We start from the raw sequence: 25378 nt of genomic DNA, 5'->3' as shown, positions 1-25378 counted from the left end.
GTTGCTAGTTGAATATTTTTGAACTTGGGAGCTACTCAACAACCACAAAGATTTTCATTCTTTCAATAAGCATTGACCAGTCCTTGATTGTGGGTCGGCCTAATGGGAGGGGGAGGCCTGAGTATAATTCATCACCTCCCATCCGTCGAGCTCCCTAAAAGATGAGTATAACTCTGGACTGACCATTTACAAAAGTTATCAAGTTGTGCTTCGATACGATTGATTTCTGCAGGAGAACATCTAATCCCCCGCGATACCATGCAATTGTCCACTTTCTAAATGATAAGGGGAAACTTTGCCTTAGGCCTCTGGATGGAGTGAAATACCCTCCAGGTTCACCGTTAATTAAGCATCCGTTTGGCATGTTGCCAGTTGCTTCCGAAAACCCTCCAGGTGTCACATCAACGTCATTTGTTTGAAAATGGTCCAAAAAAAGTGTGGATTTGTTCCAGGAAAGGCATGTTAACGTTTCTTGGAGCTGCAGCTCATTGCTGCCAACATTGACTTGAACGTGAGGTGGCAGTGACGTGGCATTGGATAATGGGTACCTGTGTTGAAAATGTTGTCGGTGCTCCAAGAAAACTTTTGGGGTGCTTCCAACCCACACATCAGTATCACCATTTCCAATATTCCATTGTATTGAGTATTATTCAAATTCAAATGAAATAAGATTTTTAATATTTTTTACTTTATTATCTATTTTGTATTTTATTAAGTATTTTTTCTGTTAAATTTTTATTTTTTCTCAAAATTTGTATTACTTTATTTAACAAAAATTCCAAAAAATGAAAAAAAAAAAACAAAGTAAAAATACTGGTCCACTTGGCCCAAACCATAGCTTGCCTAGCCTAGGTACGCGGTCCGGGGCCTGGCTCGCATGGTCTTGTGCCATGGGCTGGGTTGAGCTCATCCTAAATGAGGCACGCACGCGCCCCAAAAAGTCATGCCATATCGGCTCGTCATGACACAATTTACGCTGTGTTTGATTGCAATGCAAATTTGCATTGATGCAAAGTTATGATAGTATAAATGATTTGGGTGCAAATTTTAACTTATTTTTTGTTCCAAAATGTTTGATTGTATTATAAATGAAGTAAAATAAGATGTGAAATAAAATGAAATGATATCTAAAACAAAATTAAACCGGAATTTGTGTTCTTTTCATTTGCACTCCCACGTATTTGCTGCACGACCCGTTCTGCAAACATTTGACACTCCACCCGTTACCCCTTACCACATCACACATCCTTAATGAGAGACTCAGAAAACCTGGGAAATTCTGCTCTTTTCCCATAAGCCTGCAAATGGGTCAATCTCTAATTTCTTCAACGACATTTTCTCAGAGTCTGAGACACTGTCAAATACCCAAATCAGTTTTGCCACTTATACAGCAAAATCTGCTTCTTCCATTGAATTTCGCTAGGGGTTATTGTAGTTTCAGAAGCCTGGAACATGGGTTCCCCAGGATTATATCCTGCGCCACAACACCCACGAGAAGATTCTGCACGAAATCTCTGTTGTCCGAAATTCCCAATGAGAAGCGATACCCGAAAGTGGGAGCCGAATCAACTGGACCAATACCTTCGAAGCAACTCCTTGAAGTAGTTGAAAATGCTGCGAAGACTGGCGCAGAGGTTCGGTTGCTAATTTTTTGCTTTCCCATTTTAAACTTTTTCTACATTTCTCATTCAAAGCAGAATCCATTAAGTGTATGATGCCGAATCAAACGGACCAATTAATTCCAAGCAGCTTTTTGCCTTTTAAGGTATTGCTGAAGAGTAAAATGTTCCTGAAATTTGCAGTCCTAAAGGAAATTTTAGTTCCTTTTTTGAATTCACTTAATCTGATATCCATGTTGGAAATTTATCTTCGAGAGAACTTTTCTGAATAAGATTCAGAATGTTGATGTGATTAAATGGTAAATGAGTTGAAGTTGTTGGAAACTGCAGGAATTATGAAGAAGTTTGAGAAAATTAAGGCTGCAGCTCCTGAAGGATTTAAGTGTAATTGAGAATCTGAGCTTTTAGAGTTTGCTAAAACTCTTGGACACACCAAAAGTAATCACATACTTGTTACCACCTTTTGTTCCAAATGAACGTTAGCCTCCTATGGTTTATGTTTCAACTTGATTACAGGTGGACAATTTTAGTTCAATTAGGTAGTGGCTAGGTTGGTTTGATGGAATTTGTAAGTTTAAATTGGAGAAAATGACTGAAATTTGAACAGTCATGCCACTGAAACAGCAAAATACTAGCCGTATTTGCTAAATATATTTTTACTGAGACTTGTAATATGTTGTAAGAATGTCTATCAAAGGTACCCTTTTTTGTATGGACTGCCTACCTGAACAGAATTCTAACAAGGGACAATTTTCTGAAGGAGGGTATGATGCTGGATTTTGATTATTATGTTCTATCTGCAGATTGCATAGAGTAGACGAGTCATCTCACTGGAGTGCAGTTTTTTTTTTTTTTTTTTTTGTTTTTTTTAATGAGATTTGGTCCAGAATCTGGCACTTGTTTGAGGTGAAGAGTTGCTGTCCTAAATCTGTGGTGGATTTTGTGAAGGGGTGGAGGATGGGAGGTTTGATCAAAACAGGAACGATGGCCTGGAACATGGTTCCAGCTGTGGTTTTTTGGTGTATATGGCAAGAAAGAAATGCTAGGATCTTTGAAGAAAGGAGCTACTCTAGTGGCTCTGTATTCAAGAAAATTATAAGAAAGATGTTTTTGTGGTTTACCATTCATAAATTGTTTAAAGACGAGGGCTTTAATTCCTTTTTTATATATGGGTTGGGGATATGGCAATACTTGGAAGTTCCTGTACATTCCTTGTTGCAGTCTCTTGTTGTATAGGGATCTTTTATTTATTAATGCAATCCCTTACCTTTTCTCAAAAAGAGAAAAAAAAAGAATCTTCCTTAATGCTGTCCCATGTCCCAACATTCATGGAAAAAAGTCACTGTAAACCCATATGGACCCAGAGCCTTGTCTCCAGACATCCCCACAACAGCTTTTCTAATTTCATTCTCCACAAAAGGGTTTTCTAACTTCCCAGCCATCACTTCTGGGATTAAATTCCATTGCACTTTTCCAAAAATAGGGCTTTTATTCAATGGAGGAGCGTATAATGTCCTGAAGTGTGATGTTAAAATGTTTTCAAGCTCCCCCTCATCTAGGATTTTATCCCCATTTACCTCAAATTTGTTATTAATTTCTTTTTCCTTTCATTTTCTAAAGCATGAAAACATTTGGTTTTCCCATCTCCTTCTTTCATCCCTTTACGCCTTGATTTTTGTCTCCAATTTATTTCCTCTCTTTGAGTAATGATTTCTAGTTCAGCTTTTAATTATCCTCCTTTCCTGTTATTTTCCTATAATAATTCTATTCCCTCTTCTAATTCTGAGCAATCTATATTCTCAATTTGATTCAAAATATGCAATTTCCTTTCTTGAAGTCTCCCAAAAGTTTGCTCATTCCACTCATTCATCTTGGTTTTATAATTTTTTTTTTTTTTTTATCAATGACACATAAGTTTTATTAAAGATTCAAAGCCAAGCACAAGATCAGGGAGAGGTAAGCTTTTTTTTTTGTAGTAAATAAAAAATAAAATTTTATTGAAGAGAGAGGAAAGCTAAAGAGAACAACAGATTACAATATAAGAAAAAGAAAAATTAAAAAGGTGATGAGAAATCACCAATATAGTAAAGATAGATTACTTCATTTTACATAAAAAAAAGCAAGCTACCCTAAAACCCTGCCCCATCCAATTGTTTCCCAAAAGTTTTTCTCAAAGGAGCTTCTTAAATCTTCTCTGAATTCTGGTAAAATTAGACCCCAATCCATTAGTCTTGTGCCAATCCATGTGCAAGTCTTCATCCTTTTACATGCCTTTCCTTCAAAAATTCTTTTATTCCTATCTTTCCATATTTCCTACCAGATTGCAAAAGGAATACAGCTCCAAAAAATTTTAGTTTTTTTTTTTTTTTTTTTTTTTTTTTTTTTTTTTTTGCGTCCTTGTATGTTAGGCCTAGGGGTGAGCATTCGGTTTGTTCGGTTAAAAACTGAACCGAAAAAACCGATTTTTTTACAACTGATCTATCATAGGCTAAAACCGAATCGAAATTGGTTGAAACTGATCAAACCGAACCAAAATTTTATTTGGTTATTTTGGTTATTTTGGTTAAAAACCAAAATAGAAATCCACCCCCAACCAAAACAGAGAAAGGTGGTTGCAGGATGCAACCTCGCTATCTCTATCATCTGGTTGCTGCCATTAGCTCGCTGCCTTGCTTGTCTCACTCTCTTCTTACTTCTGAGTTCTGAGTCTTCTGACTTCTGGTTCTGGGTTTGAAAGGTGGAGATGAGACTCGAGAGTATGACTGTATGAGACGTTGATTTTTTCCACTCCCTCTCTTGTCCTCTGCCTGCAGTCTTCACTATAGGCCAATTAGGAGACTTGGAATCTTTGAAAGTTTGAGAGTTTGAGGCTTGGAGCTGGAGGAGTTTGAGGAAGAGAAGAAGAAGACGAAGAGGAGAGGGTTAGAGTTTAGAGAGTATAGACTAGACTCTATAGAGTAGACTGTAGACTCTCATAGACTAGACTCTAAAGAGTAGAGACTGACGTGCTCAAGAAGGAAAAGAAGGCCTGAAAAGGTTTTTCTCTTATTCTTTTTAGTTTTCCCTTTTTAGTTAAACTTTATAGTCTTGACATTTAAGTTTCCTTGTATTGGGCTGGGCAGCTTCCACTTTCTATTAAGTCCTATGCAAGTATGCATTGATCTACGTATCAACTATCGATATTATTAAACAATTTATATAACTTTAAATCGGTTTTTTCGGTTAACCGATTTGTGAACCATGACAACCGAAACCGAAAACCGATTTTGCAACCGAAACCAAACCGTAAACCGAAACCAAAATTTTGGTTCGGTTTTTCGGTTTTAACCGAATTATGCTCACCCCTTGTTAGGCCAGTATGCCAAGATTTCACTTGGTTAACCGGGTGGCCAAATTTCTTTGTCGAAGAGATGGAAGAAGAAGCCCAAAACAAAGAAGGAGAACTTGCAGCCATGGAAAAAGTGAAACACGTCCTCTTCTTTCAATTCACATAGAGACGCTTGCTAGATGAATACCTCTCTGTTTGATATGATTTTGTGTCAGGGTGCTGTCTAAAGACACCAGCCATGCAAAAGCCTCTACTCTTGAGGGACTGGATTTCTCCAAATGCCTTTAATCTCTAACCATTCAACCCGACTTCTAAGAAGAGCTTTGTAGAAAGATTTCACTGTAAATCTTCCATTTCTGCACTCTTTCGACCATCTCTCATCAGGCCTTTTGACGTTGATCTCTGCTTCTTGTAATCTGGACTAACTGTATGCATTCTTCCACCTCTCTATCCAGAAAAGGCCTCCTAAACCTTGGAGCCCAAACCACCAAATCCTGCTTAACTTCATAACATTGTACTATAACAATATTCTTTTCACTTAGATTTTAAAGCCTTGGACATATTTCACTGAGTTTCCCAATTCCCAACCAATCATCCTCCCAAAACTAATGGCGTTACCCAAGCCTACCCTCCATCCTGTCAAGTTGACCATCAAATAATGAAATTTCATAATAACCTCCCAAACACCCAAAGCATAAGATGACGCTACCTCCCTTGAATCCCACCCAAAGATAATAACTCCAAATTTACACTCCACCACCCTTCTCCCAAGAGCTTCTCTCTCAGTCCCAAACCTCTACTCCCACTTTCCCAATAATGCCTTATTCATCACCCTCACCTTTCTAATGTCCAACCCTCCATCCTTCATTGCCCTGCAGACCCATTCCTGTTAAACAAGATGGAACTTTTTAACTTCTGAATTGAAGTTCCATAAAAGCTTCTTCTGAATCCTCTTAATCTCATCTGTACCTATAGATGGAACCTTGAGAATTGAAAGATAATAAATAGGTAGATTGGAAAGCAGACTCTTTATTAGTGTAATCCTTCCTCCCAAAGATAAATACGTCCCTTTCCACCCTGCTAGCTTTTGATCTATTTTTTGTATCACTGGTTGCCAGGCTGAGAGAGCTAAAGCCTTTGCACCAATGGGAACCAAATAAAACAGAATTTCTCCCACCAAACAGCTTAGTGCCTTTGCACATTCTTCAAGACATATATTGGGTATGTTCTCCACTCCTATCATCACACTTTTCTTCAAAATTTCAAATTGATTTCAGTCCAGCCAACAATTCAAAGCTTTTCAATATTGCCCTTAGATTTAGCAACTTCTCCACTGAAGCAACCATGAAGACTAAGGTGTCATCAGCATACTGTAGATGTATAATTGTCAGGTCCCCTCTTCCCACCTTAAAACCAGAAAACAAATCTGCTTCCACTCCTCTCCCAAATAATAACCCCGACACCTCAACCACCAAAACAAATAGCATTGGTGACACTGGGTCTCCCTGTCTTATCCCCCTTGTGGATGTGATGAATTCTGTAGAAACCCTGTTAACCAACACCGAGAAAGAGGCTGAAGACACACCTGAAAAAATCCAGCTCCTCCACTTCTCCCCAAAACCCATCCTTGTAAGCACTTCCTCCAAAAAACTCCACTCTACATGATCATATGCCTTCTCCATATCAATTTTACACACCACTCATTCCACCCCCACTTTTTATTCTAGAATCAACACACTCACTTGCAATCAGCACCCCATCCAAAATTTGTTTACCTTCTGCAAAAGCCATTTGCATAGGACCCACCACCAAATGAAACACCTTCCTCAGCCTTGTCGATAAAACCTTCACAATTATTTGTAAGGGCTTAAAATTAGGCTTGTCGGTCTAAAATCTGTCACTCTACATGCTCCTTCCACCTTAAGAATCAACAAAATGAAGTTTATATATATATATATAGATCAATAACAAAACCATTTTCATTAAAAGAAGAAATTTAGTGCAATAAGAAGGGGGAGGAATAAATACTCTTAGCCCTTCCCAAAAGAAAGATTACAATACAGCCCAAAATAAACCATTCCTTCCCACCCCTTGCTTAGCAAGTGTACTGGCAACAACATTTGCATCTCTTTTTTGACCCAATTACAAGACACCTCTACTCCTTGTAGCAATTTAACAGCTTTCCTCTTCTCATAGATGTAGCAGCACCATCAATCTTCCTCCTTTTTTTGAAGCCAACTAATTACAAGCTTTGAATCACCTTCTATTACTAACTTCCTGATAATCAGCTCTTTAGCCTTTTGGATCCCTTCCATAACAGCCATAGTTTCAGCTCTTAAAGAATCCCCTTCACCAATTGGGCCTGAGAAGAGGGCAATGGTATTTCCTTCTTCATTCCTGAAAACTCCTCCAATGGAAAAAGGACCTTGATTGCCTTCCCTGCTACCATCAAAGTTAAGTTTTTTTTTTTTTTTGATCAATAACAACTTCAGCAATTTTATTAAAATATCATAGTTACAGCAAGGAAGATAAACACCATCAAAGTTAAATTTAATGAAACCACTAGAGGGTGGGGATCACAAAGGCCAACCCACCTCCTTAACTGGAGCAGAATCAGCCACCTCCCTCCACTTTCTCATCACCTCAATGCCAGGAACATCTCTAAAAGTATCCAATGACCTAACCCAATGGACCGCCTTGATGGTGATAGCTTCAATGACAACTTCTATACTTGTTTTTTGATGGAAGAGTCTTTGATCAGCTTTCTCATCTCCTCCCAGATTGTCCAACACATTGCTGCCCTTGTGCATCTCTAAAGTATTCTTCCCCCCTTCTTTGACCAGCTTAGGAAATTAGAAGCAAATAGGCTTTGTACATTAGGGGGAGGGTTCTGCCACACAACTAATTTGTACAAGGGAAAAGAGCACCAGAAGAAAGAAAGAAATAAAGGATAGTGTACATCAGGGACTACAATAATAAGGTAGGTACAACATCAGGATTCTCCACACTCCCCCTCAATGTGTAGTCGAGAATCCTGATGTTGTACCTTATTACTGTAGTCCCTGATGTACACTATCCTTCATTTCTTTCTTTCTTGTATTCTCCTTTTGTCCAATAAGGGATTTTCTATATATGTATATATATTCTTACTCTTTGGGGTGAGGTTGATTCATTCTGGATTCACCCCTGGATTCTGGTGTTCTTTTACCTCGTATGGACTAGTTGTGTGACAGAACCCTCCCCCCCATGTACAAAGCCTATTCACTTGTAGAAAGAAGTTTTTTTGATGAATAATGAGTGAATTTATCAAAAGATTAAGAGCATGAAAGTTCCCAAATTGAGGCACTGCCACTATATTATTCTATTTAATGAAATAAAAATAAATATTTGTTGATAAAAAAAGGAGTTGCTGTCTCACAATGTCAAAATCATAATTCAGCCCCATAGAAATTAAAAAACTCTGTTTCTTTCCACCAACTTGTTATAAGTTGTTGCATCCTTTGTACTTTTCCACTCAATTGTTTCAAGATGATTAATCTCATGCCACTAGGACTTCAGTTAAATAAATAAATTGATACAGATTTCTCCCATCACTTCAGATATTAAATTCAGTTTTTAACTCATAAGCCCTGGCCACATCAAGAGGCTAAGAATAAGTTTGCTTCATATTATCCCAGATATCCTTGGCTGTCTTTGCCCAAAGATAATTTCTGCTGATATGGAGCTGCATTGAATTGCACATTCAAGTGATCACTATATAATTCTCTTGAACCCATTTTGCATAAGTGGTGTCTTCCTTGGCTGGCTTCTTAGTGTCACCAGTCATATATCCTAACTTTCTTCTTCCTCCAATGGCCATCATGGTTGATTGAGCCCACTCCAAGTAGTTTGCCACATCAAACTTAATTGTGGTGATTTAAAAGGGATTGCTTTTTGTCATATTACCAGCCCCTACAAGGCCTTTTTCAACAGATTTTTGTTCATTCCCAATAGTCTCCATGCTGAACTAAGCAAAGAAAAGAAACTCAATTGACCTCTTTCCAAATAGAAAAAAGTATCCCAAAAACTGAGTAGGACCAGATGAACAATAAACTGAATGTTTCTCAAGAGAAAACCTAAAAGCAACCCTGGAGAAAGTCTAAAATATCAACGGCTCCCTCCAGATGTTTCAAGAAGTCTATCTCCTGCTGTTAATCTCAAGGAAAATTGTAAAACCACCCAGAAAACTGTGTGCTACCTTCAATCTGAGATATAATCCCTAAACCTCAACAGCATTGGTATCTCTGATTCTTTCTAATCACTATGCAATCTCCAAAGCAAGAAACAACCTTGGGAGGTTGACTTAAGCTTACATGAGATCTCTAAACAAATCTAATCCTGCTCTGATACCAACTTGAATTTACAGCTGTTTACATACTAGGTTTAGGATGTGATCAGCCAAGAAAAAAAGAAGAAAGCAGAGTAAGAGAAGAAGGCGGAGAAGAGAGAATAGAAGAGGGCAGAATGTAGTGGTCCTGCTGCCCCAATCGTTATTATTTATATGAGAAAACATAATAACATGTAGAAAGAATAATACCCTGCCACCTATAACGGCAAAGTAAACTGGCAATAAAAAAGACAAAAAATTACAGATAACATAATGTATGGAATCACCAAGTAAACATTAGGTCTGGTCTACTGTTTCACTATCATTCAAAATTCACATTAGTAATAGTTTGGCAAAATATTTTATTCTGGTGTCATCTGAGAGAATCCTCCTTTTATACAGGGTTCAAGTTGCTAATTCATAACAAGCTAAATTTTAGCAGGTGGCAGGAGTTAACTTCTTTTCTTATCCTTCTTGTTCTTTTAGTTTGTATTATGTCTATATCATATTGGATTATGTTATACTAATTCTAGGTTTTTTGTAGGATTATCGGCATAATGTTAGCTCTGATCCATGCAGTAGTTTCTTCTTAGCTTTTCTTTGTATCCATGTAATATTTCACACTTCACATTTTATATGTTTAATGGTTTCGTTTTACAGGTTGTGATGGATGCAGTCAATAAGCCTCGGAATATTAATTATAAAGGGCTCACAGATTTGGTTACTGAGTGAGGAAAAATTATTTTACTAGTTTATGATGGTTTCCTGTATAACCTCATTTGTTTGAAGCTTTTTTTAATAAGATGTTTACATGGTCATTTTTTATATACTAACATTTTCTATTGATTTTTTGGGAAAACTACAGATGTACACAACTTATAAATTAAAAACGTAAGTCAGCCCAGGCAGAATTTGAAAGCCTGCTGAAATTTGGGTTATTATAATTAATTCCAGATTCCCATGCCACACCCCTGGCACCCCTTTGAGATAGCATAGGTTAGTGCATAAGCTACCTCACAATACCTATAAAGTGAACGATATCTGGCCTTGTAAGGGGAAGATAGATCAAACTCCCTACAAGTCATTTAAATATCCCGACATCCTAAACAGCATCTATGCTATAATCATCTAACTTTATATTTGGATCTATGGGCATATTTATTGTCCTTGGTCCAAGCTTTTGCATGTTTTCTAGAAAATCTAGTATACATTTTTCTTTGGGAAATAAAGATATCGTCTTTGTTAACAGGTGTAATACATGTACTGTTTACAGACTTAGTACCCGCAGGGGTATTTTTGTAATTCTGTAGATATATTGTTATGTACGGCCAGAATAATATAAATGCAAAGCTTCACTCGACTGAAGCTAAGTTTTGTTGAGGCCTTAACTCAGTTGCCTCTTATTCTTCTTCCTCTTCTCCTTTCTTCTTCTTTTCTCCTTCTTCTTTTCTTCTTCTTCTTGGCCTCCTGCTCAACATGGTATCAGAGCAGGTTCGCCCAGGCCTAGAAAACAACGAACCGAGGTCTCTCTCCTCTGCTGCGAAGGAGCTATAGTACTGATGCTCGAAGATAAGGAGGAGGAAGCTTTTCCAGTGCTGCGGTTAGTCTTCACTGCCGAGTAGGGCTCTGCTACAAGTATGCTGACTGTTCAACTTCCTAGCACAGAAAAAGGGTTCGGCTACATGTTTTTTGCTGGTAACTGGGATGCTTCGGCTAAGAGGACTGTAGAAATCCATCCCAGATTTTCGAAGGAAGGCTCTGACCTAAAGGGGAGTTAGAGTTCATGACTGAACTGCCTATTGCTGGTACTGAGATTTTTTTTTCTCTTCCTGTTTATGGCTTCTTGCACGACTGTTATTGTTCCAGAATCTGAGTAGGGACTGTTCCCCTTCCTCCGATTGTATGTTGCCCTAGTCTGCACTCTAAGGGGCTTTTGATGAACCCTAGAACTTGAGTGACTGTTCGGCTGCCCTGGAAAGTGGATATCATCTGATTAAGTGTGGTGAATCACCACTCGTATTGCTGCTCCTACTGTGCCTTTTTTGGGCTGAGAAGCTGTATCAAAGTTGTGAACTGTAGGTCTTTCAGACCTGGTTACACTGCATGTGCAGTTCGTATAGTGTTTTTGTGAACTCCTACACAGTGTAGGTGATAACCCCTAGTACTGCAGTTGCAATGTTTGTGTTTGGTTCTCTGTGAAATTGAAAATCAGCAAGTGCCTAGTTGTGGATTGTAACAGCTCTGTAAGGTAGTGTACCTGTGTTTTTTGAGTACTTCTAAACCTAGAATCATGAATAAGGAAAGATTGTGGTGCACTAATTGTCAGAGGCCCCGACACACCAAAGATACTTGTTGGGATCTCCATGGGAAACCAAAGTGGGTTCAGGATTTACCTAAGAAGCAAGGCTCAGATGTAATTAGAAGACCCGTACAACAAGGTACCAAGAAACACCACATGGCAAATATGGTTTCTCGGAAGAATCAGCCCTCCACTTCTACTATGCCTCAAACACCACATAGCCAACACAACTACTCTGGATCAGACCCAAGGGAGGATATTGTAAACTCCACCACCTCTTTTGCATCCATATCAGGTAATTCTGCCACTGCTTTCCCCATGCTGCCTCACACAACCTTGACTCTCATTGGGTCATCGATTCTGGAGCGTCAAAACACATGACTGGCATGTCCTCTTACTTTCAAACTTATCACCCTCTTTCTGGAAGAGATAAAGTGAGACTAGCTGATGGATCATACACTTCCATAGCTGGTCAATGAACTCTCTCTCTTCCCCTCGGCCTTACTCTTTCTGATGTTCTTCATGTTCCAAAATTCCCTATGAATTTGTTCTCAGTCAGTAGTATTGCAAATTCCTTGAACTGTTCTGTGACTTTTTTCCCTACCTATTGTGTGATTCAGGATCTGGCCTCGGGGAGGACGATTGGTAGGGGTTGTATGGTTGATGGACTCTACATGCTGGAGAATACGACTGGCCTTCATGTTACAGAGTCTATGAGTCAGTTCAAAAAGAGTAAAATGTATTTGTGGCATTGTCGTCTGGGTCATTTGTCTTTTGAAACCTTGAAATTGGTTTTCCCAGAACTGTGTAAGTCAATGTCTATTTCTATTTTTTCCTGTCAAACGTGTCAGTTAAGCAAGCATTGTAGAACTCAATTCCCTCAAAGAAATAGTAAATCTGAGTTTCCTTTTCACATTGTGCATTCTGATGTGTGGGGCCCTGTTACTTTACCTTCTGAGAGTGGCTACAAGTACTTCATTACCTTCATTGATGATTATTCCAGATACACTTGGGTATATCCAATGTGAACCCGTGAGGAAGTACAAAAAATTATCCAAGATTTTTAGCGGATGGTCTTCACCCAATTTCAGACCGAGATTCAAATATTACAGTCAGACAATGCAAAAGAGTTTTTTCATAGTGACCTCACGGAGTTCTTTGCTTCACATGGCTCTCTTCATCGGAGCACTTGTGCCCGTATGCCACAACAAAATGGTGTGGCTGAACGGAAGAACCGACACCTCCTTGAAGTGGCACGGGGTTTACTACTTCACATGAATGTTCCCAAACGATTTTGGCTTGAGGCTGTCATTTGTTCTACATACCTAAGGCCCCTCTTCTTTCTATCCCTCATCGTGTTTTTGGTTGTCGGTGCTTTGTCCAAAACCTATCTCCCACCCGGAGGAAATTGGACTCTCGTGCTATCCCGTGTATATTTCTTGGCTACTCATTCTCTCAGAAAGGGTATCGTTGCTTTGATCCTGTTTCTCGGAGATTCTATGTCTCACGGATGTTACCTTCTTTGAAGATGAGCCCTTCTTTCCTGTTTCTCCTCAGGGGGAGTGTAGGCATGAGGAGAAACTGGTTCAACTTCCTCCTCTTCCTAATCCTTCTCCTTCTCCTTATCCCCCTTCTCTTCCTGATCCTCCACCTTTCCGTGTTTTTTCTCGTCGTCATAAAGGCCAACCAAGTTCAAGAGCTGTGGAGAATCCAGAAGCTGTACCTCAAGTGCCATCAAACTCCTCGGGGGAAGATCATACCCTCTCAGGTAACTTGACTCCCAATGATAGACCTCCCTGTTGCTAATGATCTTGACCTTCCTATTGCTCACAGGAAAGGTGTTAGGTTGTGCACCAAAAAACACCCAATTTCCAACTTTGTCTCCTATGAGAACATCTCACCTTCATTTCGTGCCTTCCTTACCTCCATTGACAGTATCCCTATTCCCAAGAATGTGGCAGAAGCTCTTTCAGTATCAGAATGGACAAACGCCATGAAGGAAGAAATTGATGCTCTTCATAAGAATGGCACGTGGGAACTTGTTGATCTCCCTAAGGGTAAGGTTCCAGTTGGATGTAAATGGGTGTTCACTGTTAAGCATGGGGTTGATGGAACTGTGTAGAGGTATAAAGCTCGTTTAGTGGCAAAGGGTTTTACTCAAGTATGTGGAGTTGATTATGCAGAAACCTTTGCCCCTGTGCCAAAATGAACTCTATTAGAGTACTTTTCTCTCTTGCTGCCAATTTGAATTGGGATCTACATCAGCTCGATATCAAGAATGCCTTCTTGAATGGTGACCTTGAAGAGGAAGTTTATATGGATCGACCCCCCGGTTTTTTGGCTCAAGGAAGTGAACAGAAAATGTGCAAGTTAAAGAAGTCTTTATATGGGCTGAAGCAATCACCAAGAGCTTGGTTTAGCAGATTTCATACTGCAGTTCAGTAGAGGAGATACAAGCAATGTCAGTCAGATCACACACTGTTTGTAAAAAGGGTAGAAGGTAAAATGGCTGCCCTAATAGTATATGTGGATGACATAATTGTTACTGGTGACTGGGAGGATGAGATTCAAAGTTTGAAGGGCTTCCTTGCCACTCAGTTCGAAGTGAAAGATCTAGGACCTGCCAAATACTTCCTTGGAATTGAGGTTGCTCGATCAAAAAAGGGTATCTTCATCTCCCTAAGGAAATATGTCCTAGACTTGCTTAAGGACACTGGAAAGATTGGGGTTAAACCAGCTGACTCTCCCATTGACCCCAACCATAAGTTAAGTGACAGCCAAGGTGAACCTCTTAAGGATGTGAAGCAATTTCAGAGGCTTATAGGAAGATTGTTGTACCTCTCTATGACTCGTCCAAACATAGCATATGCTGTTGGTGTCCTCAGCCAGTTCATGCATGCACCTAGGTCCACCCATCTTGAAGCAGCAGAGAGAGTACTTCGGTATCTTAAGAAATTCCCGGGTGCTGGTTTATTATTCCAGAAACATGGACACTTGAGGGTTGAAATTTACACAGATGCGGATTGTGCTGGATCCCAAAGTGACAGAAGGTCTAGTAGTGGTTATTGCACCTTTGTAGGCGGGAACCTTGTTACTTGGAGGAGTAAGAAGCAAACCGTGGTAGCTAGATCTAGTGCTGAAGCTGAGTACTGTGCAATGGCACACGGAGTAGCCGAAGGTATGTGGATAAAGAATATATTGGGAGAGTTGGGTTTTCCAGTTGGTAAACCCATGACTCTACTCTGTGACAACAAGGCAGCTATCAGTATCGCTGCCAACCCGGTACTACATGATAGAACAAAGCACATTGAAGTTGACAAGCATTTTATCAGAGAGAAAATCATCACAGGCGAAGTATGCACTCCATACATCAGCTCTGAAGACCAACTAGTAGACTTATTTACAAAAGGGCTAAACCATTCCAGACATCAAGGTCTCTATGACAGGTTGAGCATGATTGATATCTATGACCCAACTTGAGGGGGAGTGTTAACAGGTGTAATACATGTATTGTTTACAGACTTAGCACCTGCAGGGGTATTTTTGTAATTCTGTAGACATATTGTTATGTACAGCCAGAATAATATAAATGCAAAGCTTCACTCGACTGAAGCTAAGTTTTGTTGAGGCCTTAACTCAGTTGCCTTTTATTCTTCTTCCTCTTCTTCTTCTTCCTTCTTCTTTTCTCCTTCTTTTCTTCTTCTTGGCCTCCTGCTCAACAGTCTTTTAATCTTTAATCTTGAACTCCTTTGCTAAAACTACTTTAGCTATAAGATATTTTGGGCATGACAAAGCTCTTACTAAAACTGAATGTTGAACCATGGATATGGCACATGCTATGTTTAGACCTGCCAGAGGCTCCTAGAAAGCAAAGTTACCCTCATGTAAATCTTTCTTAGGGTGCCTTGCCCTCGTTACAGAAATATAATACATTTTGCACTAAACAAAAAAGAAGAAAAAGGTACCTTCATGTACAATACTAATCCATCCTCCCTGGGCAGGACCCAGATACAAATCTTCCTTATTAGTCCCTTCTCTAGCTGATGAGTTGGCGGACCGATACAAATGAACTGTTCAATCTGGATGCCAAAGATTGTTCCTTTGTAATAGCATGAAGATGCAATCATGGCTTAGAGATCTTCTCTCTTATCCATGTAATTTATTGTTGGGAGTATTTCTCAACCTCCAGCTATCCTATTGAGACTTGCCAATCCTAGCCCTTGAAGTGAAGAAATTAGCTCAGCTTGAATTAGTGTTGCATTTGACCTGAGAAAACTAGAAAAGTTTCACCTTGAGATCTAAAAGCCTGTCCTTTCCTAAGCCCAATTGTCCTGTTTACCCAAACTACACCACCAAAATTGGACTTTGTGAAGTTCATTTGATTTTAGTGCAAGCATAAATTTCAACCTATTGATTTGTGGTAATCGAATTCCTCTGTAGTTTCATTGTTTTCCTGTCTTTACTCAGCATACTATCTTCTTCTTTTTTTTTTTAATGTATGTGATCTAAAACTATGGGCAATTGCTTAGTGTAATGGTAAAATCTGGAATTGATAAGCATGAGGATACAGGGTCAAGTATGAGAGTGGACACTCTATGCAAAAAAGTGCTAAAGGTTAGGTAGGTATCTAGTTCACCCCTTCCAAGACCCCAGATAGCTGGTACCAACATTGGGCAATGGCCTTTTATGTGATCTAGATTTAGTTTTGGACTTTTTGTGTTTTAGAGGATAAAGCCATCACTCTGCAATTATCTATGCTTTGAATTCAACAAAGATTTATGGGTTATTGATTATTTGCTATTTATCATTTGGTTTATTCTAAACCAGCTAAAGAGAAAGGTTCATGGAACTGAATTGAAAATGCTTACATTATATTTTCAATATTCTTTCAGCACAGATAAAATGAGTGAAGCTGCTATTCTAGGAGTGTTGAGAAAGAACTTTGAGGAACATCTTATTCTTGGGGAGGAGGGTGGGCTTATTGGAGATACATCTTCTGATTATCTTTGGTGCATTGATCCTTTAGGTTTGCAGCTTTTAAACCTTCAATTCTTGTGTTAACTGGTGCAGGATGTCATGAATTTTCCAAAGAACTTTTAGAACTTCTTCAATGTTCAACCACCTTAGAGTTAACAAAATGAAAGAAATACAGTTATCCAGGGGAACATAATAAAAGGCTTACCTCTTGGATAAACCTACAGACAAAGGGAACCATCATAATAAGCCCCTCCTTTTATTCTTGAAATATTTTTTTCACTTCAAAATTATGCTTGTGTAATCATTTATAGTTGCGTTGTATAATATTCAAGACCAAAAATTGAAACCCATTTAGTTCTATGGTAATGAATTCCTAGATTACTTATATGGAGAAGAGAGACGAACTATAGCACATCCTGCACCACGTCTTTTGGTCTTCATTTAGTTTATTATGTTCAGAAAAGACAGGTGCTGAGGTTGTGATGTATGGCAGTTAATAAACCTTGGAATATCAATCATAAAGGGATCACAGATTTAGTGACTGAATAAGAAAGAAAACTATTTTACTAGTTTATGATGTTGTCCTGTAGAACCTCATCAAATTGAAGTTGTCATTTGTTTGAAGCTCTTTCACAAGAAGATTTTTACATTGTATCTGTTCACAACCAAACTTTCATTGTAAAAAAAAGCTACATTTTTTTGACAGTAGAAACTAAATGAAAAGAGTACAAGATCTAAGAGGATGATGGGATGGCACCCAAAACAATTAAAAAAATAACATTTCTGATCTTTTTATTGTTTGATAAATAACAAGAAGTTTTATTAATGAAATAAACAAAATGTATATACAATACAGGCATCCAAAGGGGAGGTTAAACTACTTCCTCAATCAACAGTTATCAAGTTACAATTGAGCCCTGATTACCCCTTGTTTGGCTAATGTGTCTGCCAACCCATTTGCCAATCTTTGCACCTAATGACTGATATTTTACCATCATATTTCTTGCTATCCACTTAAATTTCTTGATTTCATCTTTCTAAGCCATACTACTGTCTCGGTTTTCTTGACCAACCTATCACTGCCTTGAGTCATCCTCAATAATCATCTTGAATTACATTTCTAACCTTTAAGTAAATCTCACATATCTGCCTGCTGTGACTCTAACATGGCCAAAAAGGATGACCGAAAAGTTCAGTTGATGCACCATTAACCACCGAAAAGAACAGGATGATATGCATAAATCCAGCTACCCATCAAGCCAACGCACCTCCTCCAAAAAACCCCACTTCACATGATCATAACCCTTCTCAAGATCTATTTTGCAATATAAACCACCTGAACCATTTCTTATTTTTGAATCCACACATTCACTTTTAATTGGAAAATCAGAGGATCAGGCTAGGACTTTTGCTCAGGTAGTAACGTCCAAAGGTGGAGAAAGTCTGTCGGAAGACTTTTTGAATTTGAACAAGTGTCCAAAGGTGGGGACAGGTGGAGGTAGATTGGAACAGCAACCAGGTGGGTTGTCATTTGATATGGCCCAGGCCTGCAGTCAGGGAACCAATACTAAACTTTTAAAAAGACTGGGTTAGGTTCAAAATTATAAAGATGGGCCAACGGTTGAGGTGAGGGGTACTGGTGGGCCCAGTCTTAAACTTCAAGTGGATGGGCCTCGAAATAAGACTCTAACAGCAAGTAAGCCCATAGATAAATCAGGTGGCCACTTAAATAGGCATGTGAGGTGGAACAAGGCTCAAAAGACTATGGACATTCGCTGTGGTATATCTTCATCCTCTTCAGATTGGTCTGCAACTGGCTCGAAAGAAAAACGAATGTCTGGTCCGACTTTAGCGTGGCAGCCAAGACTGGTCTCTTACTCCACTAGCCCAGATAAACCTAATCCGAGATATAATTGCACGAGGTTAGAAGAGGAGGATTCTGCTTCAGACTGGGTAAGTGTAGATGATGAGTCTCTGAAAGAGTTGTATGTTGAAGAGTCCAGCTATGGTAGTATACAGAGTAAATGCCGTTCAAGGATTGGGGAGGAAGATGACCCAGGATTAAAGTTACTGTTCGAAGAAGAGGCTTGTACACTTCCAGGAGAGTTGGTTCAGCCTAGAAAGGAGTTGGAAAGAAAGAAAACAGGCTCGGGTGAGGAGAAAGCTGAAACAGGGAGAAAAGGGGATTCAATCTTTTGTAAAGACCAGGGAATGGGTGCTTGTACGGTGTGTGTTGGCAATCTGGTTCCTCCAAGCAGAGCTATAAACTGCCTGTTTCCCACTGCAATCAATCCAGATCTTGATTTCGAGGGTCCTATTCCCAGCGAAAGTCAAACAAAAGGGGTTCATGATATTCCAGCAACTCATATTGCGTCTTCTTCTTCCCAAGGTTTGGATTGTTTTCAGGTTTAGTTTTTGGTTACTAACTCTGTTTCCCCAAGTCTTGTGTGTGTCTGGCCTACAGGTGATTCCAGCCCATCTATAAAGTCTGCCAATTCGTTTGATTTAGGACAAGTGACAGAGGTAGTGGGGGAGATAAATTCAGAAGCAGAAGAGAGAGAAGTAGGGGACAACATTTGGGAGTTGATCTTGGAACTATTTAGAATCAGAATGGAAGAGGAGATGAATGTGAAAGAGGGTAGGGTTGAGGAGGAGATTATTCAATTTCCCAATACAGTGGAGAAAAGTGGATATAGTGGAAAATCAAAAGGACAACGGAAATAGAAGAAGAAGGGGTCAGGCAAGAAACTAGAAGGAAATGAGGTGGAAGAGTCTAGTAAGAAGGTAGGAGAGCTTTCTAAGAAGAGGGAAAAGAAAGCTAAGTGAGGTGGAGAGGTTGAAGAGTGGGGTGGTTTATGATAAAGCGAGTGGGGGTAGGAAGGATAGAAAAAAGGAGTAAAGAGGGTGGTTTGGTTGGGGCTACCTGAAATGTTTGTCCATGAAGTTAATAAGCTGGAATGTAAGAGGTTTGGGGAGTTCAAAGAAAAGGCGAGTGATCAAAGACTTCTTGAGAAGAGAAAAGCCAGATGTGGTCTTAATACAAGAATCAAAATTGACTGAGGTGGACAAGAAATGGGTGAGGAGCATTTGGTCAACAAGAAATTTGAGTTGGGCCTTTGCACAATCATGGGGAGCTTCAGGGGATATTATTACTTTGTGGAGAAATGAAGACTGGGAGTGTGAAGAAGAATTAATTGGGAACTTCTCGGTGTCAATAAAATTGAAGAGAAAGGAAGATGGGTAGGCTTGGGTGCTAACTAATGTCTATGGTCCCAGCTCTTACAGGGAAAGGGAAGGTTTTTGGAAAGAACTAGCAGCCGTTAAGGGTTTGTGGGATGGCCCTTGGTGTTTGGGTGGAGATTTCAACGTAATAAGATTCTTGAACGAGTCCAATAACCCTAGTCGTAGGATTACATCTAGCATGAGGAAGTTTAATCTCTTTGTGGAGAATTTTGCATTGCGGGACCTCCCTCTTTAGCAAGCAAATTTTATCTGGTCAAACTTTCAAGAAAATCCTATCTGTTGTCGATTGGATAGGTTCCTCTTTACAGTGGATTGGGAAGCTGAATGGGGGATTTTAGGTGTTACAGCATTGCCGAGACCTATTTCAGATCATTGCCCAATCAGGTTGTCTCAAGAAAGACTAGATGGAGGCCCGTGCCCTTTTAGGTTTGAAAACATGTGGTTACTTCATCCAGAGTTTCTAGCTATGGTAAAAGAATGGTGGGAAGTGGACCAAGTGGAATTCTGATGGAAGGGGTATAGGTTTTACAAGAAACTACAACACTTGAAAGCTAGACTCAAGATTTGGAATAAAGAGGTTTTTGGTAGATTAGAAAAAAGGAAAGTGGAAATCAGTCAGAGAGTGCAGGAGCTAAATGGACTAGAAGCTGAAAGAAGGCTGGGGGAAGAGGGTAGGGTGGAAAGATGGAATTTGAAACATGAACTGGAAGATCTTCTTAGGAACGAGGATATAAATTGGAGGCAAAAAACCAGGTGCAAATGGCTAAAGGAAGGGGACATCAATACAAGGTTTTTTCATTCTTTAGCAAATGGGAGGAGAAGGAAGTATTCTGTTTCAAAATTGGAGTGGGACGGGCAATTGCTGACAAGGGAAGATGATATAGCTCAAGCTTTGGTTAATCACTTCAAATTAGCGTATGACAACCTAGGGAGTCCTAGTGAGAGCTTAGAGGACTTGGAGTGGAGGGTGGAAGATAGTGTCTTATTGGAATCTTTGGAAAAAAGATTTGAGGCCCAAGAAGTGAGAAATGCAATCTTCTCCATGGATCGAGCTAAAGCTCCTGGGCCTGATGGTTTTTCAATGGCTTTCTATCAAGATTGTTGGGAGATAATTAGAGAAGATTTGTTGGAGGTTTTTGAAGAGTTTTATGAGAGAGACAAATTTAATTTGGGAGCAAATGCAACTTTTATTGCCTTGGTTCCTAAGAAGAAGGACACTCTCCAACCAAAGGATTTCAGACCTATAAGCCTAGTGGGAAGCATGTATAAGATCATCTCTAAGGTCCTAGCGCTAAGATTAAAAAGATCCTCCCGTCTCTAATCTCACCGTATCAAGGGGCCTTTGTAGAAGGAAGACAAATTGTAGATCAAGTACTTATTGCCAATGAATGTGTTGAGGTGGAGAGGAGGAGAAAGGAAAAGGGGTTGGTTTGCAAATTAGATCTTGAAAAGGCATATAACATGGTGGACATGGATTTTTTACTAGAGGTTTTCAAGCGGAGATGGTTTGGGGAGAGATGGTGCAATTGGGTAAAGGGATGCATTTCTTCATGTCATTTCTCAATATTGTTGAATGGTGTAGCTAGGGGTTTCTTTCCTGCAAAGAGGGGTATTAGGCAAGGAGATCCATTGCCCTTATTCCTCTTTACCCTAGTAGCTGATGTGTTGAGTGCCATGATTTCGAGGGCCGATGCTAACAATTTGATAAGAGGTTGGAGGATTGGTAGGGAGGAGGTGGTGGTTACACACTTACAATTTGTAGATGACATCATCTTGTTTTGTGACGGGGAGGAAGGGGAATTACGGAACTTAAAGAGTCTAGTGCTTCAATTTGAAAGGAAGTCCAATCTTAAAGTGAACTGGGGAAAAAGTTGTGTGGCAGGGCTCAATTTAGGGGGAGAGGAGGTGGATTCCCTAGCTAGGATTTTGGGGTGTGAAGTGGGGGGCTGGCCTTTACAATATTTGGAGCTACCACTGGGAGGGAACCCAATGGTTGAGAGTTTTTGGTACCCTGTAATTGAAAGATTCTCCAAGAGGTTAGCAAATTGGAAGAGGAATTACATCTCTTTACGGGGTAGGATAACCTTAATCAAGTCAACCTTAGCCAACCTACCAGTTTATTTCCTGTCTACCTTTAGAGTACCAATGAAAGTAGCTAACCAGTTAGAGAAGATAATGAGGGATTTCTTGTGGGAACTAGGGGATACTAAGAAGTATCACTTAGTGAAGTGGGAGGTGGTTTCTAGGAGTAGGGATGATGGAGGCCTTGGGTTAGGAAATATAAGACTAAGAAACACAATTTTGTTGGGGAAATAGATTTGGAGACTACCGATGGAACATGACAAACTTTGGTCTAGAGTGATTGTTAGTATTCATGGACTGGTAGATAACGGCCGGGATGCAAGACTCGACCCTAGGGCTTCTCATTGTTCTCCTTAGAAAGCTATTCAAGGCATTTTGCCTCTTATGCTTCCTTATTTCAAATATGATGTCTGCGCTGGAAATAAAGTCTTGTTTTGGGAAGATGTTTGGGTTGGTGAAAACTCCCTTAGAGATAGATTTCCTTCTATTTACTCCTTATCTGAAAACAAAAGAAAAGTGATCTCTTCAGTGTTTGTTGATAACTCCTGGGATTTGGGCTTGAGAAGAGCTCTAAGGGATTCTGAAATGGGGATGGTTGATGATTTGATTATTCAGTTAGGGGAAGTCTTTCTTGATCAATCCTGTAGAGATAGCAGAATTTGGAAACCTTCCCCTTCTGGTTTCTTCAATTGCTCTTCATTCTATAACATTTTGCTTCAAACCTCTAACCTTGTAGGGAACTTTCCTTGAAAGGAGGTGTGGGGTAGCCCTGTACCCCCTAAAATCCAGGCCTTTTGTTGGGAAGTGGTACTCCGAAAAATCAACACCTTGGATTTGTGGAGAACCTCCTTGATCCAACTTTTTATAGGCAACCAATGGTTCGTGGAAGGATTATGTGGAGAGCCACTAGAGCTGCTGTATTGTGGTCAGTGTGGGAGGAAAGAAACAATAGGATCTTCAAAGGCAGTTGTAGATCCAAGGAAGAGGTTGTGGAAGGAATAACTACTAAGGTTATCCATTGGTTGAAATCCTGTGATCTTTTTAAGGATTTCTCAGTTGAAGACATATATAGAAGTTGGGGTATTGTGGCATCTACTACTACTTCCAAAGTTATGATATAGGAAGTTTGGTCCCCATCGGCAAAACAAAGGGTGAAATGAAGGGATGGGAGATCCATCATATGGATGGCCGAACCCTGCACGAAGGTTGGGCGAAACTTCAAAAATTTCTTTCACTCCCATCCAGGAATCGTATTCCCTAATTTAGAAAACTGCATTTTCAAGGTTCGTTCTTGAAACCAAAACCAAACCAGATCTGAAACCAATAGGAAGTGAGGGATATACCTGATACGAAGTAGCAGTAACTCCCAACGCAGGTGTTCATGCCCAAAGAGAACCAAAACCCGCTTCCATTGAAGATGACACAGTGTGTAGTGAAGCAGGATCAACAGAATGGTTCTTCACCGAGAACCTGAATTTTTCAGCAAGAATCGAGCAAGGGCTGGTGAGCACACCTTTAAATTGTTTCTTTCACCAAGAAATTGTTAGAGCTAGCCGAATAAGGGTAGATTAGTCATTCTATTTCTGTTAAGTTATGTGCTTATGTGGCAGTTTTAATAGAGACTTCCTGTCCCATACTTAAGTGGGGGGCAATTAGTCTTTGTACAACTAATTAGAGGTTAATCCATATTAGGGTCGACTGGTAGGGTTTATGCTATCAGATTCGACTGTTCTTCTTCTTCCTTCTTCTTCTTTCTCTCTTATTCTCTACTAGTTCGAACTACTTAAACAGAGCTGTCAAAACATGGTATCAGAGCCATAAACGAAGGAGAAGAAAGCTGCGACTTCAAGATTTCCTTCCTGCGACTTCAAGTTCTCTCTCTTCTTTTTTTCTTCTTCTCTGGGCTGCAAATCTGAGGTACACAATCTGATAGCTGCGGCATCTGTTATTTATTTTTTGTTTTAGGACTGCCACAATCCCTATTACATGTATTAGGAAGGTGCGGCAACCCTAGGATATCAGCCTAATACTGCTGTCACCATGTGTGACAGCCCTAGTCGTGTGGTGGTGCTTGTGGTGTTTATCCTCTACTGAACAATTTCAAGAGGGTTTGTGTGTGGTTGCTCAAGTTGTTGCATTGCTGTCATGTTGACTATTTCTGGGTTGTCAGTAGTGGTGTGAACAGAATTATTTTTTTTTGTGTGTGGTTGCTTGAGTGTTGTGTTGTTGTAATGGTGCCTAATATTTTTGGGGTGTCAGTAGTGGTGTGAACAGAAAAAATTTGTGTTGAAAGAAGTGGCCGAATACCTCAGTCTAGTAGCTTTCATCAATGTTCTTATCTGGATGGTAGCCGAATCTGGTCAAAACATCCAGTTCTTAACCTTAATGTTAGTCTACATCAAGTTGTTGATTGTGACTAGTTGTGAGATTGTTATCAGTGTGCTGTAGTGTTGCCTTGACAGCAGTAGTTGGTTGGTGACTGAGAGTTCAGCATTAGAGATAGCAGTGGGGGACATAATGGCAGCAACGGGAGATGGTTCCAGTGATAAAAAACCGAGTGTGATGATCCCCTCCAACTATTTGGGTGTGCAGATGACCTCCATTAAACTTAATGGTGAGAATTATGTGCCATGGGCCAAGTCAGTGGAAGTTTTCCTCAAGGCAAAGAGGAAAGTGAAACACGTGAAGGAAGATAAACCATCAGCTGACTCTCTAGGGTTTGATGACTGGGAATAAGAAGATACCCAAATCATGACATGGTTATGGAATAATATGGAACCCAAAATAAGTGCCAACTTTATGTTCTTAGATACAACTAAGGACATATGGGAATATGCCAAGAAGCTTTATTTTGGGTAGGATAATACTACAAGGGTATATCAGCTCTATCAGGAGTATTTCGATCTGCAACAAGGGAATAAAACCCTAGAAGAGTACTATGCCAGTATGAAGAACCTCAGAAGTGAACTCAATGTCAATCATCCCCTCACTCCAGATGTTAAGGTTCAGCAACAACAGAGGGAACAACTAGATGTCACTAGGTTCTTAGTGGGGTTGAAATCAGAATATGAACCAGTTAGTGCCCAAATATTGGGAGGCTCTACTCTTCCTACACTTGAGGAAGTTTTTTCACAGCTTCGTAGGATTTCCTTGGGATCTACAGAGAAACCCACACAGTCTGACAGATCAGCATTTGTGATAGCTAGAGGAGGTGGACGTGGTAATAGAGGGGGAGGACATGTCTCTCGAGGAGGTTGTGGTGGTTCCGTATTTGGCCGTGGTGGTGGTCGTGGGGGAGGCTGTGGTAAAGGAAAAAGTAACTCTACAAGGAGGTGTACCCATTGTGGCAGGGACGAACATTTGGTGAATTTCTATTATGATCTCCATGGCCCTCATTCTACATGGGCTAATCATGCAGTAGCTGGTGGGGTTGATGTCAGTGATAACCAACAGGCAGATCCCTT

General features: G+C 39.8%; 1 protein-coding gene across 1 annotated transcript in view; it reads left to right on the top strand.

Moving 5' to 3' along the window:
• Positions 1–1152: 1152 nt before the first annotated feature.
• IMPL1 (myo-inositol monophosphatase like 1) overlaps positions 1153–25378 on the top strand; it is a 93686-nt gene continuing 69460 nt past the window's right edge. The window contains exons 1-3 of the mRNA XM_088953622.1: positions 1153–1634; positions 9974–10041; positions 16505–16638. Of these exons, the coding sequence (XP_088809748.1) occupies positions 1305–1634; positions 9974–10041; positions 16505–16638 (532 nt within the window). The 5' untranslated portion in view covers positions 1153–1304. The remainder of the gene's footprint in view (positions 1635–9973; positions 10042–16504; positions 16639–25378) is intronic.

Source organism: Nelumbo lutea, chromosome 7 (genome assembly GCF_056320005.1).
Source record: "Nelumbo lutea isolate HS-2025 chromosome 7, American lotus-T2T, whole genome shotgun sequence".
In the NCBI taxonomy this organism is placed as follows: domain Eukaryota; kingdom Viridiplantae; phylum Streptophyta; class Magnoliopsida; order Proteales; family Nelumbonaceae; genus Nelumbo; species Nelumbo lutea.
The sequence above is the reverse complement of the archived record's forward strand: the minus strand, read 5'-3'. Positions and strand labels throughout refer to the sequence as shown.